The sequence below is a fragment of the Zootoca vivipara genome, chromosome 3, assembly GCF_965207765.1.
Source record: "Zootoca vivipara chromosome 3, rZooViv2.hap1.1, whole genome shotgun sequence".
In the NCBI taxonomy this organism is placed as follows: Eukaryota; Metazoa; Chordata; class Lepidosauria; order Squamata; family Lacertidae; genus Zootoca; species Zootoca vivipara.
The window spans coordinates 24312531-24326728 of NC_142586.1; the positions used below are offsets into that span (position 1 = coordinate 24312531).

At 42.7% G+C, this 14198-nt stretch overlaps 1 protein-coding gene across 6 annotated transcripts in view; it reads left to right on the forward strand.

Annotated features, from left to right (window-relative positions):
* The window catches only part of TRAPPC12 (trafficking protein particle complex subunit 12), a 56542-nt gene that overhangs the window by 23236 nt on the left and 19108 nt on the right, over positions 1-14198 (forward strand). For all 6 annotated transcript variants that reach the window (XM_035109914.3, XM_035109911.3, XM_035109913.3 and 3 more), the window contains 2 exons: positions 5301-5413; positions 11432-11504. In XM_035109914.3, coding sequence (XP_034965805.2) covers positions 5301-5413; positions 11432-11504 — 186 coding nt within the window. The remainder of the gene's footprint in view (positions 1-5300; positions 5414-11431; positions 11505-14198) is intronic.

A 14198-nucleotide genomic window follows, 5' to 3' on the forward strand; every position in this document is an offset into this window, starting at 1 on the left:
CTGTATTCTTGGTACTGATGCTATAGAATTGCTACAGCCCAGGGAAATACTGCCTCCCAAATATTATTTCTCTCTCTGTTTCTTTTTCCTGCCAGTGCAATCATTGCTCATCATCTTCTCTTCTTCCTCTGTTGCTCTTTGTCTCCCTTGTTCCTACTTTCCAGAATACCACCCATTGCTTAATGCTGTACCCTCACCTCTGCTGCCCAGTTTGACTTCCGTCACCTTTCTCCTTTCTCTTTAGTTTCCACATGACGTAGGATTTGCCTAAAGCCTTTTAAAATGAACAAAGACAACTCTATGCATATCATGCTCTTGCATGGTAACTCCCAGTTGTCTCCACCCAGATTGCTGGCCAAGTCAACACTTTTGCTTACCTTATTTTCCCAGGCTATTCATTAGTTCCTTACATAGAACGTTGAGTACTAGAATAAGGACAGGGGTTTTTTTGTGGGGGGTCTGTGTGTGCTCATGGAAATCTGATTTTGTTCTTCGCATGTCTTGGTTTCTAACCATAGGATTTTAGCTGTAAAGTATCCTACACATACTGACTGTAACATTTTAGTTGGTCCTTTTCCTTATGTGTGTCTGTTGTTGTTTTTTTAACTCATAATTACTTGCCATGAAAAAGAGCTGCATTCTCCTCAATTTGTTTTTTGTTTTTAATTACCTTCTACTTCTTTATCTGACCCTTTCCCCTTTGTGAAAATCTTGTCCTAGATTAGAGCACATGTTTATGCATCCCAGACCTCGGGTAACCCCACCTTATTTCTGCTGCACAAAGTATTGGATTGCACTAACTTGCTGCCATGTTTTGATGAGTGGGGGTTTGGTTTTGTAGGACGGGGGGGGGGATTGGGCAATAATAATTATTAGATGAATCCTGTCCGTAATCATCATTTTTAAAAGGATCCTGTGTACAGTCATTTTCCAGGTGCCATCATACTCTAGCATGATGAAGAAATACCCAGAATAGTGATAATTTAGATAGGAGCAGGCTTATCTCTCAATGGCTAAGGCAGGACCTTAGTGGAGTCTGAAGTTTCACCTCTTTAGATTCCCTCAGTTAATTATATGATTTACTCCTGTGGAGAAGAGCAAAGTGTGGCACATGGGGATACCAGTGGGAAGAAAAGGGGAGTGAAAAAGGACTCTGTAAACAGAATTGTCTAAAGATCACCATTTCTTCACAACCTGTCCATAAGAATGATGGATATTTTGCCGTCTCCTTAAGGGTAGCTTCAGACATTACGAGAAGCACAGCTCTTAACGCCTGGAAAGGGACTGTGCCGCAGCAGAATGCTAAATCTGCGTATACTTCTCGAGCCTGTTCATGTCCCTCACTTATTGGTAGATACACATTATGCAGAAGCATTATGCCATCATGTACTTGACCATTATAATAAACACTGACTTGCAGACACAGCTAACTGCTTGACAGTGTTAGAGATCTCCTACATGTTTCGCATGGTGCAGGAATAACCCAGCCCTTGCTTAAAACTTCTCAAAGACTTCTGGAACTGTGGAAATTTATTTTGAAAAGGGGTTATTACCACTGTGAGAAACCTGTAGGTGTGCATAATTCTTCTAGAATGCTGTGACTAACCAATGCACCTTGTTTATATAAGACTCCTCAGTGTGATTCCCTCCCCCCAACCCCGGAATAAGGATACGCACTTTCATAGTTCATAATCCTGGTTATCACAGAGTCTGTCACGCTATCAGAAACTCACAGGTGAACTATAAAGGATTGTCCTGCTTTTAAATCTGTCCTCATGAGCATTTGAGGACTGCCTCTGTTTACAATTAATTAGGCAGGCTTTCGTGTTACCTGTTTCCTTATTTGTTCATTGCAACAACTAGATTTCCCTTTTCTCTAGGAATGGGCTCTCCTTTTTTAGCCTCTTTTTGCCCTGGTATTTTAATTTGAAGCTGGAAGAAAGTTCAATTTGGCCGTGTCATCGTGCCACAAATCCAAAGTCTTGCTGTTTTGACCAAAATTGTGATTGAAAAGTTCTCTCAGGCAGCCTGCGCTTCTGTATCCTGGCTGAGAGCACAGGGTGCCCCTGCCCCTGTATCACCCCAGTGTGACACACACAACCCGCCCCCCAAAAAATGGCAAACCCCTTTGTGGTTGCTCATTTCAGGACAGGGCCTGCTGTGAAAGTAAGGCCAGTCTTGGGCCACAACTCCACCCCAGCTACATTCACTCAGCCAGCAATAACTCACACTACAAACAGCACAGTCTTACCTCCAGCCTGATAAGTCATAAAACGGTTGTAGAGCAAACCAAGCAAAGCTTATGGGTCTTTATGGTGGATTCAAAAGTGTCCTTGCCTCTGTGGCTCTTCAGTGCTCTCTGTGAAACTTGACTGAGCAGCTCCTAGAGCCCTTAATGTCCCTAAACTTTCCTGGCCAGCATGGTTGCCTTGCAAATTTTTGACGAGAAAGGTTTGCAACCACCTTACCTTCTCGAAAGACTAACTTGTCATTACCTCTTCTGTGCTCCCAAGGTCTGTCTTTGTGTTTTTCTCCTGCAGCAATTCAGAGGTGATGATTATTCTTCATTTTGAAGGAGTCAGCTTTTGGATGCTAGGGGTGTGTGTGTGTATGTGTGTGTGTGTAATTTCCCCATATGCCCCCAAAAGACAGAAAACAGGTTTTTTCCTTGGGTTTTAAAAAATTATTCCAGAACCACAAAACTACTTTGCAGCACAGCCTAATCCTTTCGTTGTGATTTTAAATCAGATCATATTAAAAATCTGTCAGTGCAAAATTGAAAATAATATTCAAAATAAATAAATGAACAGGCTACAGAAGGACAGTATAAGTACACATCATTTGTGATTAAAATTTTAATATTATATAGTTTATATGTGGATAACTTTGCCTTGCAGTCTTTTTTTTATTTATTTTGGGGCTGGGTGTCGATATTTGGTACAAAATATGTGGTGTATATTTTTAAACAATAGCCTACCATAGTCTAAATAATGGCCAGGAACTGACAAATGTTACCTGGTCTCTCAGTGGAGCTGATGGAGTAGCCCTGTTCCCTATCTCTCGCTCTGCTGCAGTGAGGTGAAGACCACCCCAGAGGCTGTTCCAGAAGGACTTCCCCATCCTGGCAGGGCTGCGTACTATCCGCTGCCCTGTGGAAAGAATGAGAATGAACTGTTATGATTTAATTGTGTGGCTGCAATTTTATTACCTTGGAAGGATGTGTATCCTGGAAAGTAGGATATCAATAACCTAAATAAATAAAATGTAGGGTACCTTCCAACCCTACATTTCTGTGGTGATTCTATGTGTGCATTTGTCTCGTTCTAAAGTAAAATTTGCTGGTGCTATTTGAGCAAAAGTTACACATCTAAATCCAGATATTTTGACAGAGCATTAACCGACTTTCCCCGTCACTAAATAGTAGTACTGTCCTTTCATAAGATTTTTGTCCTACAGTGGCAAGAGACAGCATACTTTAGTGAAATCATAAAGGAAGCTATCAGTATTTCTGGTTTAAAACTGCATTTTAAAATGTTACTATGAAAGTAAAAGTCCTGGTATTTTTGCCTAGTTGGGATGTAACTGAGGAATGAGAGAAAGAAAAACCATCTTTTCCAAGACCAAAGTGGGGGAAACCCAGCCTACCTCCGAATGCATTGCACCTTCAACTCTTGACCTTCTTAAAAATAAATAAATTCAAACTCCCAGGCTCTGAAGTAGTAGAACTTTGGCCTGTTCCGCTCCCATTCCTGTGCCGTCCAGGATTCATGGTGTAGATGTTGTGGGAAAGTAAGATTCCACACACACACACCCCGAATCTGAAGTGAGCCAAGTAGTAACTCCCCTTTTTGTAAGAAATTGACTTCAGTGCTGGTTGGCTGCCAACTTTATTTGCCACTTCTAAAATGAAGCTGTGGGATTAGCTCTGGTGCCTCATCTTTCTGATTGCGATATGGATTTCCATTGCACACTAACCTCTCTGCTAATGAGTTGGCCTTCCATGCAGCAGCATGTAGGATCATTAACTTTGCTTAATAACCATTCTCAGGGCTAGTGAAGTCATATTTTTCTCTCTGTGGCATGGTGACTATCCATCTGTCTGTGGAGTGAAGCTTTTATACTCAGTAGGTCTGAAAAGGAGTGGATTGTGAGCGGCCCGGGTGCTATAATAAGACCTGAAATCTCTAGCTTTGGAGCCACAGCCACGAAGGACAAGAAGAACAAATGATGGGGACACAAAATAGAGGAATAAAGTTATTTGAAGTAGTTAAGAATAAAGTTATTTGAAGTAGTTAAGAAAGCATTGCAGAACTCATAGGTCAGCAGGAAAGACCCTGGGCTACTAGACAATTCGGTGTGTTCCTAACAGGGATTCTCCTCGCAAAAATATATTGGATTGTTATTGTATAAGGAATACTTTCTTTTGTTTTCTAAGCCCTAAAGTTTCAAGTTTGGGTCCTAAGACATTGTGTAAAGCAGGCATGTCCAACAGGTAGATCATGATCTACCGGTAGATCACTGGATGTCTGTGGTAGATCACTGGTAGATGATTGGCTCCCCCCAAAGAAGTTAAACAACTGTGGCTCCCCTAAAAAAAAGCTCAACATTTTACCTCCACCCTGAAAAAAACTCAACAACTTTGACCAACCCACCCCCCATGGGCATTTCTCCTTCCAAAAAAAAGCTCAACAACTTTGACCTGAACCCCCCCCCCAAAAAAAAGGGGGTAGATCACTGTCAGTTTTTAACTCTGTGAGTAGATCACAGTCTCTTGGCAGTTGGCCACCCCTGGTGTAAAGGAATCATTAGACCTAATGATTCTTCAATTAATAGTAAAATCACAAAGCTGGCAGCCACATGCGGACTTGTAGAACTCGGAAACCTTATTTGGTTTGCATTCAGACCCCCACAAAAATCAGTGAATAAACAGAACTCAAATTGCACTTACAGTTTCACAGATAAAATGGAGACCACAGCTGAACACTGGTCTGATTTCATTTGCTCATCACTTCCTCAGATAACTTACATGTTGAAATTTTAGGGACAGATATTAGGCAAACAATTCATTAAGTGCAACAATGAAGAAGGGTGACGGAGTGCAGGGAGGGGGAGGGGGCAGCTGTCCAAAAATCTACAGCTTGCTGTTCCACGCTAAGGTTTGTTTCAGTCCTGTATATACCATGTCTCCAGAGAGGCATAACCTTATCTTGAGTAAACGCAGAGAGCATATGCCTGTGATAGACGTGGATCGTACCAATAACTACAATAATTGCAATCCATCCATTTTGTTACCGTTCTAGGTTCCATGGTTCCTTTTTCCATGAGGATTTTGCATGCTGAACTTCAGCAGTACCTCGGAAATCCTCAGGAGTCGCTTGATAGACTGCACAGTATGAAAACAATCTGCACAAAGGTAAAGGGCAGTCAATCTTTCTTCAATACTTGGGCATCAGTAGCCTTGCGCTTTCTGTAGGCAGAGTATTTAGAATGTCTAGAACAGCCATGAAGCTTCAGTCATTCATTGCACGGTTATGATGCAATAATTCTTCGACAGACAGGGTAGACTTAAAATAAGCTGCTCTTTTCCAGACTCAGTGGAATTTGAAGGTGCTTCATTTTGACTGGCTCATGCTCTGTGCTCTGAAATCTTAAGATCTTGCTATTACAAATGTTACACCTTAACTCTGTGTTTAAAAGGCCATTGCTACGCAGTTATGTTTTCACTTTAAACAAACCATCAGCCTAGAAATCTGACAAACAAACAAACCTTGTAGGGTGGCAAGATCCAAAGTTAAATGTTAGCAATGTATCCTACTTTCAACCTTATCAATCTTCTCATTTAATAAGATGCTGGTAATTTTTATTTTCATCAAACCAAACAAACCTGATCCTGGATATGAGAACAATCCAGCTGGATCCGACCACAAGTCTTGCCTCATTCACAGAGGCCAAGCAGATGACTCCATCAAATCCTTAAGCAGGCCTTGAAGGCAATAGGCATCTCCTCTGGTTGTTCCCAGCCACTTTTGCTCAGTAAACATGGATGCTACTTAATCACTGATAGACCCAACTTCCATGAATGTGTCTAACCCCTTTTAAAGGCATCTAAGGAGGTGGCCACCACCATTCCATCAGTCAGCTGCATTGTGTGAAGAGTATTTTATTTTGACTTCCCTCAATCTGCTGCCAATAAATTCATTGAGTTCTAGTATGATGATAAAAGGAGGGGCCTTTTCTCTGTACACTTTTCCATATCAAGTCTTTGGGCGAGATGCAGCTAAGTTGCTGCGTGCACAAAACAAGGTCTGTCTGCACAACAGGACTTTCCCTCCTCTCCTCTCCCTGCGGCCCCTAAATCTTCTCTGGAAGGTTGGGGAAAGACCCAGAACGGGTTCCAGGAGGCACAGGGGCCGGAGTGGGGCAAGTCTCACTGCGCAAGCAGACCTTGTTCTGTGCTTATCCCGTGTAGCACTACACTGAATAAGACCTTTTGCCTTGTCCCCTCTTAGTCCTCTTTTTCCTCAACATTAAAATGTCCTTTTCCTCTTATGGAAGCTACCTAAATTTTCTGATGATTCTGGTTGCCTTCTTGCTGATTTCAAAGGCAATCCCATATGCAACATATGGCAGTAGTCTAACCTCTAGAGCAGGGGTCAGCAAACTTATTCAGCAGGAGGCTGGTCCACTGTTCCTCAGACCTTGGGGGCAGACTATATTTTGAAGGGAAAAAAATGAACGAATTCCTATGCCCCACAAATAACCCAGAGATGCATTTTAAATAAAAGCACACATTCTACTCATGTAAAAACACCAGGTAGGCCCCACAAATAACCCAGAGATGCATTTTAAATAAAAGCATACATTCTACTCATGTAAAAACACCAGGTAGGCCCCACAAATAACCCAGAGATGCATTGTAAATAAAAGGACACATTCTACTCATGTAAAAACACACTGATTCCCGGACCATCCGTGGGCCGGATTTAGAAGGCGATTGGGCTGGATCCGGCCCCCAGCCTTAGTTTGCCTACCCATGCTCTAGAGCAGTGTTTCTCAACCAGTGTGCCTCCAGATGTTTTGGGACTACAACTCCCATCATCCCTAGCTAGCAAGACCAGTGGTCAGGAATGATGGGAGTTGTAGTCCCAAAACATCTGGAGGCACACTGGTTGAGAAACACTGCTCTAGAGGTTACCAGAGCACAGAATACTGATGCTATCCTTATCAGGGTAGACTAATCATCGCAGCTCAAATTCACACATATGCATGCAAGAGGGATGGGAAAGACTTTGCTGCAGTTGGAGAACCTGCGGCCTTCCAGATGCAACTGAACTACAACTCCCATCTGCACCAGGCAGCATGGCTAATGATTGGGGGTGATTGGAACTGTAGTCCAGCAATAGCTGGAAGGCCACAGCTTCTCCATCTTTGGCAAGGCTCACCGTGAGAACCAGCACGTGTGTAATTTCATTTTTTTTTCCCATCATTTTTTATTTTATTTAAACGTTTCTAAGTTAGGTACATACAGCAATAAAATTAATACATATACAGAAATAAAAACAAACATACAAATCTGTGTACCTCTCCAATAAACTTACATTTGTACAATCAAACTTTGGTTGTGTCATATTTATCTTTACTTCTCTTATAGCGTTCATCTTCTCCACTTGTTCTGTGCACGTGTGTAATTTCAAGTGGTTCAGTTGACTGCTTCCATTCAACATGGCAAGGAAAAAGGGAAAAGCTAATCTGTCTGCACAAGCACATTTAAAAACTAGCCGGAAGCCTGGCTAAACACCGCTCTTCTGCAAACAGCAAATCTTGTGCCAAAATCATCATTGGAGAGTTTGGGGGTCTTACTGGACCAAATCCAAACTTGCAGTTTCTTTTTTTTCTTTTTCTTTTTTACATCCTACCCGCCCCCCAATATGTCTTAAGGTGAATGCCTACTAGCCTGTTTCTCTCACCAGTGTCAGTCTTTAAGTGGTCCCAGCTAGATTTTCGAACGAACATTTTCACAGAGATGAATGAGGGTGGAGGGAGAAATAAATTAACATCCACACTGCAGTTTTTGTTTGCCTGAAGACAATTCCCTACTACGCTGGCTCACCAGTACAAAAGTATATTGATTTATGTAAGGCACACCAGTGGTCCAAACAAAAAAAACCAAAACTAAGAGCTTAAAAAAAATACCTTACAAATATATAAAAAAGCAAGGCCGAATCTCCTGAAGTGTAGAATATTCAATTCTTATTTTCCCATGTGTTTTGTCCTGATGAAGCCTATAGGCTGCATATTTATTCAACGGAAAATATGCACCATCTAAAATTCCTTCTAGGAACAAATGCACAGTTCTATAATTCATGAAAATGCCAGGAACACTTTCATGAAGCAACACAGAGGATCTTTTTTAACACTTGTAATAATGTATGTGTGACCTTAAAATTAAAAAAAGAAAGAAAGAAAGAAAAAGTATTCTTTCAGAAGATGGAAGCTTTGCCCAAATGGGAAGAGCAGAAAGGAAAATAAATTCTGGCAAATGTAAGCTGGTGATAAAGGCAAGTGAAAGAACAGGAAGACAATATTGCTAAACCCCACGGTGAAAATGTCTTCTAAGAACATCAGGAAACGAGTAAGGAGATGGTTGACTGCTCACACATCAAAGGAGTGGCAGAGGAGGATAAGGAGAAACTGAGTGACCATTTTGCCCCTGCCTTTGTTGTGGAAGGTATGGGCAGATACCTGTGCTGTAACTGATTGCAGGGAAGATGTCTGAAGAATCATGTCCAAGAGAGGTGACAAGAGATGAAGTTCCACAACAAGGGTGGGGAGATCGTTTCAGATCCAAAGGCCACATTCATTTCAATTTTGCGCAGTAAGCTACGTTTCAGCCACAAAGATTTCAAAGGAATCTATGCATTCATCCCTCTCTCAGCACCTTTAACGAACCACAGTTCCCATGATTCTTTGGGGGAAGCCATGACTGATTAAAGTGGGATGGTGTGGCTTTAAATGTAAATTGCAGCTGGGGCCTTCCATCTCTCAGCTGGCAGGAGCCAAAATCAGCACCGAAACAGTGCACTCAGTCCCCAGGAGAGGGAGTCCCTTATATTCGCTGATCAGCAGAAACGACTAGCTAATTAAAGTACAAGTGCTCTGGAATGAATCTCATTTAGTTCTCTTAGGCCAAAGGATGCTACAAATCATGATTTTAGGAGTGATGGTATTTGAGGCACCACGGAGGGAACCGAAGATATTCTTCCATGCAGATGGGAGGTTTGATTTATAATTTCAGGCACAAAACCATTCAAAGTTAGCAGCCCAAATAATTTTCCAGATCATCACAGCCATCTTTATTTTTGCTTGCCCAGACTTCATTTTAATCACAGAAATCGTTTTGAAAGAAAACATGTGCGATACAGGATAGAGATCATTGTTGAGCTAGGAATGAAACCCCTGATGGAAGCTATAAAACTACCAAAGAGAGAGAACGTTTGGGTTAAGTGGTGGTTGTTGTTTTTAACACCTCTTTTGGAATCAACTTTTATTTTATTGCATTGGCTTAGATCCAGAGTTTCCATGAAGGGGCCTTCACTTGCTGCATGCTTCTCTCTTGCCTTCTCCCACCAGTCCCCTGTACCTTCCTCAACAACTGCTCCCGATGGTTGGAAGTACCTCAAACTGTAGAAGGGCTTGGTGAGCTCTGGCTTCATCTCCATATGCCCACATATCTCTCACTTCCTCCAAGTAGTCCCAAGTTGGCGTACACGGGCATGATCCCAGTTTATCCTCCCAACAGTCTTGGGAGGTGGGTTAGGCTGAGACTGGCCCCATACCAATTACAGAGTTTCATTGCTGGCCAGCTCTTTGAACCCTGATCTCCTTGGCCCAGAACCAAACACTCTGCCTGCACAATGGTGTCACCCGCCTGTCTGATTGAAGCCCACCAACCGTGTCTTGTGGCAGGTGCTTCACAGTCTTAGTCACTGGCAGGCGGCCCAAATGGGAAGCCCTTGCTGGGCTGTCGTCACCGGTGAGCAATGATTGGCTCCACGGATGACAACTTGGTTTAGTGGATTTATACAGTCCCCAAAGCAGCTCACAACACAGAATGTGCTTACTTCAGTTTGTGTTGCACTGCTTTCGTTTTGTACAGGCTAATAACCCTCCCCTGAAGGAAATAATTGATATCCTGCCTAGCGTGTATTTCTCCAGTTATGTTCGGAATAAGGTAAAGGGTAAAGGACCCCTGGACGGTTAAGTACAGTCAAAGGTGACTATGGGGTTGCGGTGCTCATCTCTCTTTCGGGCCGAGGGAGCTGGCATTGTCCACAGAATATTAACTCTTGGGTGTATGTCATTTCAGCCAAGCTGCAATATGAAAGCATTCTTTCTTTTTCTTCTTAATTGATTTATTTATTTTTATTAAAGATTTTCTTGATTTACAGAAATATGTGCAATGTCTCTCAGTTCCTATTACTTCCTATAGATTGGTGATTTCAAAAGTTCCTCTCGTGGGGTGGGGGGGGGGAGCCCTGTTTGAATCTCTCTGTGACCGTGACCGATTTCAGTTTACAATTTTTTGCTTTCACCCTGGAATGGCGTTCAAACTCAACAAAGTTGCTTAAAAATACTCATTGCAGAGGGAGACCAGATTCTGGTCAAGGACAATCAGGCAAAGATAAAAGATTTAAACAAGACCGGGCTTTTGGGGGGGGGGGGCAAGAAGAAGAAAGATGGAAAAAGAAATTGGGGACAGAGATGGGAACAACTGAAGGAGAGGGGGAGAGTGTGGGTTTTAGAGTGGGTAAGAGATGGAGTGGGGTGAATGATACACGGATTTATTAATAAGGGATGGATTAAATGGTTTGAAAATGGATTGTTACAAGGAGCTGGTCGGGGTTTACAGGGGATTGCCAATCAGGGGAGGGAGGGGGGTAACAATAAAAAAAAATTGTGTAAGAGATAAAGATTAAGGTTATTAGATGTAAAAATTGGGAATTTTTTTTAGGGAATTTACAGGCCAAGGGGTTTCTATAGATAGAATAATTTCTTAAGGGAATTTTATAGGATATAAAAATTAGTTGATTACGTGATGATTAAGATAGTAATAATAGAGGAATTTGCTAAATGGAGAAGATTGCTGAAGTTGGGACTAAAATGGACTCGGGAAGGGAGGGACGGGGAAGTCGATGAGGGAAGAAGAATGTTTAGATAGGATTGAAATTCTCTTTTGTTTTTTTGTTTTGTTTTTTCTTGTTTTTTGTTGTATTGCTTTTTTTAAGCAGTGCTTTTTTTCTTTTTTCTTTTTTTATCAGTGTGCTCTATGTAAGATAAAAAAATTGTGTTATGAGGCTATGATGGATGTTTTAAGTTGGAAAATATGCAATAAAAATTATTTTAAATAAATAAATAAAAATACTCATTGCAGATATTGGATAACTTGGAATGTGGCTTTGCAGAAGATGGAAGCATGACTAACATTACCCAAGAGAACAGGCAAGGTAGGCACAATCCCCGAAGCCTTTTCTTCCACAGTCAGTGTATTTTTATCACTTGCCCAAATACTGCCAGAAGTTCTCACAAGATTGCTCTGTAAGCTGTTAAAACAGCGGCATTGTCGCACGTACAGCCTTTAAAACGATGCACTCCTGTATTTTGATTGCTGGGAATCATTTCACAGATTTGCTTTTTATTTTTGATCGTGGTGATGCATTAAATCACAATCTTCTTTCCAGTTTCAAAAAAAGGAAAATGGCTGCCATATTAGAATGACAGATTTATAATCATAGCAGTGTGGTGCTTAGAAACCAAAGGAGCATTTAGTCTTAAAACTCAACTCTTTGTCCCCATAAGACTCTCTACCTGACATTTGGGGTTCTTGTTTGTACCCGTGGCTTGACACTTAAGCTGTCAGTTGCCTGTTAGGTGGTTGGTTTTTTAAAGGCTTTTCCACCCTACAATGCCACACTCTCCCTTGAATTGCCTGTTGCATCGAGTTGTCTTCCACCTGTTGCATCAAGTAATTGAGGGTCCAGCCAGTCTTTGTGGGCTTGGATCAGTCAGAGGCAAGGCACTTATTACGAGGTAGACAACCCGAGCATTGTGGTAGAAGTGTGATGCTTTCTTGGGTACAGTACTCAAGAATGAACTGGGAACATAAAGAATTGAACCGATATAAAGGTCTCAAGGACTGAAACCTGGCTTGCTTCCACCCTCCCATTTTCAGCAGAGTTGATTATTCATTTGCTCCATGACAAGGGATAATGCTGACAATCTTGTTTGTTGCATTTCCAATGTTGTTTGTGGGTGTTCTTTGGTTTGGTTTTAAACCTCTTGGGATGGGCTTAGAGCAGGCTTCCTCAACCTCGGCCCTCCAGATGTTTTGAGACTACAATTCCCATCATCCCTGACCACTGGTCCTTCTAGCTAGGGATCATGGGAGTTGTAGGCCAGAAACATCTGGAGGGCCGAGGTTGAGGAAGCCAGGCTTAGAGGGTCTGCACCTGGTGTTGGGCTGGAGAGGCAGACTGGAGGTGCTGCTGGTCTATCGACCACCCTGTTGCCCATCAGCATTCCTGACTGAGCTGGCCAGGGTGGTCTCTGGCATAGTGTTGGAGAATGGCAGTCCTGGGTGAATTAAATACTCATGCAAAGGCTGGGCCAGCTCAGGATGTCATGGCCTCCACGAAAGCCTGTCTCAAATGGTCACGAATCCTACACATTGGACAGGGCGAATCCTTGATGTAGTCTCTATCCACAGCGCTATGAGGGATGGACTGAAGATGGGAAGGGTGTAAAGTACTTACTTGTCATGATGAGACCATTACCAGGCAGAGGGCCTTCTTGGTAGTGGCGCCCTCCCTGTGGAACGCCCTCCCATCATATGTCAAGGAAATAAACAACTATCTGACTTTTAGAAGACATCTGAAGGCAGCCTTGTTTAGGGAAGTTTTTAATGTTTGATGTTTTATCGTGGTTTTAATATTCTGCTGGGAGCTGCCCGGAGTGGCTGGGGAGGTCCAGCCAGATGGGCAGGGTATAAGTAAAAAATTTATTATTATTATTATTATTATTATTATTATTATTATTATTATTATTATTTATCTGGTGAAGTTTGGACTGGCAGTGGCAATTTCCAGTTATGGTGGTGGCCTGTTCCGGTGGCCTGCATTTAAGGACCTGCTGTGACCAACTGGCTACACATTTTGAGGATGAAATTTCTCAGCTCCAAAGTTACCATTGTCCCCTTTCCATTTTGTAAGAAACATTTATTATTATTATTATTATTTATACCCTGCCCATCTTGAGTCCTGACTGCAATGGAAGTAGCCAGCCAGGCAAAGCTTGCTAGTGTTGGTGGCTATGGGATGTTTGTTGTCAGAGCAATCTAGGGTTAGTTAAGTGAAGCCCATTCTAATCCACACAAAGAACCCATAGCCGGAGACCCTCAAGACCAGGCATCCCCAAACTGCAGCCCTCCAGATCTTTTGGCCTACAACTCCCATGATCCCTAGCTAACAGGACCAGTGATGAGGGATGATGGGAATTGTAGTCCAAAACATCTGGGGGGCGATGTTTGGGGCTGCCTGCTCAAGACTACCTGAGAGAGGGAACCATTAAATATTGGGGTTCTTCCCCTGACCGTTTCACTGTGAACCAAACTGGCTTCAAATAATTTTGTATTGTTTCCCCGACAGCTGCAGTTCCTCTCCTAGTTGCGCCCTGTGGTCCTTCCCTCTGCTCCCCACCCTGCAGTAAGATGGTTTCTGTCTGCCTGCTCTCGCTCTCCTTTGGCGCAGCTGCTTTTCAGAGCTCAGCTGAGCTCGGCGGAGGCTAGGAGCGAGAGGCAGCCAGCAGAATCTTTAGGGGAGGGGGGGGCTTTGAGCATCTGTGAGAGGTTGTTATGCGCGTGGAGTGCAGCAGCATTACAGCTGCCTGTCTGCCTAATGCTGCCCAGAGGACACTTGTGGGGACTATTGGCATCTCTTCCAGAGTAGGTCAATCAGATCTGCTCTCTGCAAGGGCCTCTGGTGCAGTTTTGAGCTGCAGGAAACTTTCTGTATCTGTTTTTGTGTGCGCTCCAGCTGAGGCAAACCTTTATTTTTTGCCTTGTGAACTGTGACTGGAAACAAGCTTCAGTTCTTTCTGGGATTAGATCTGCAGTATAATTTCCCTACTGCTGCTCTTAAGTAGGT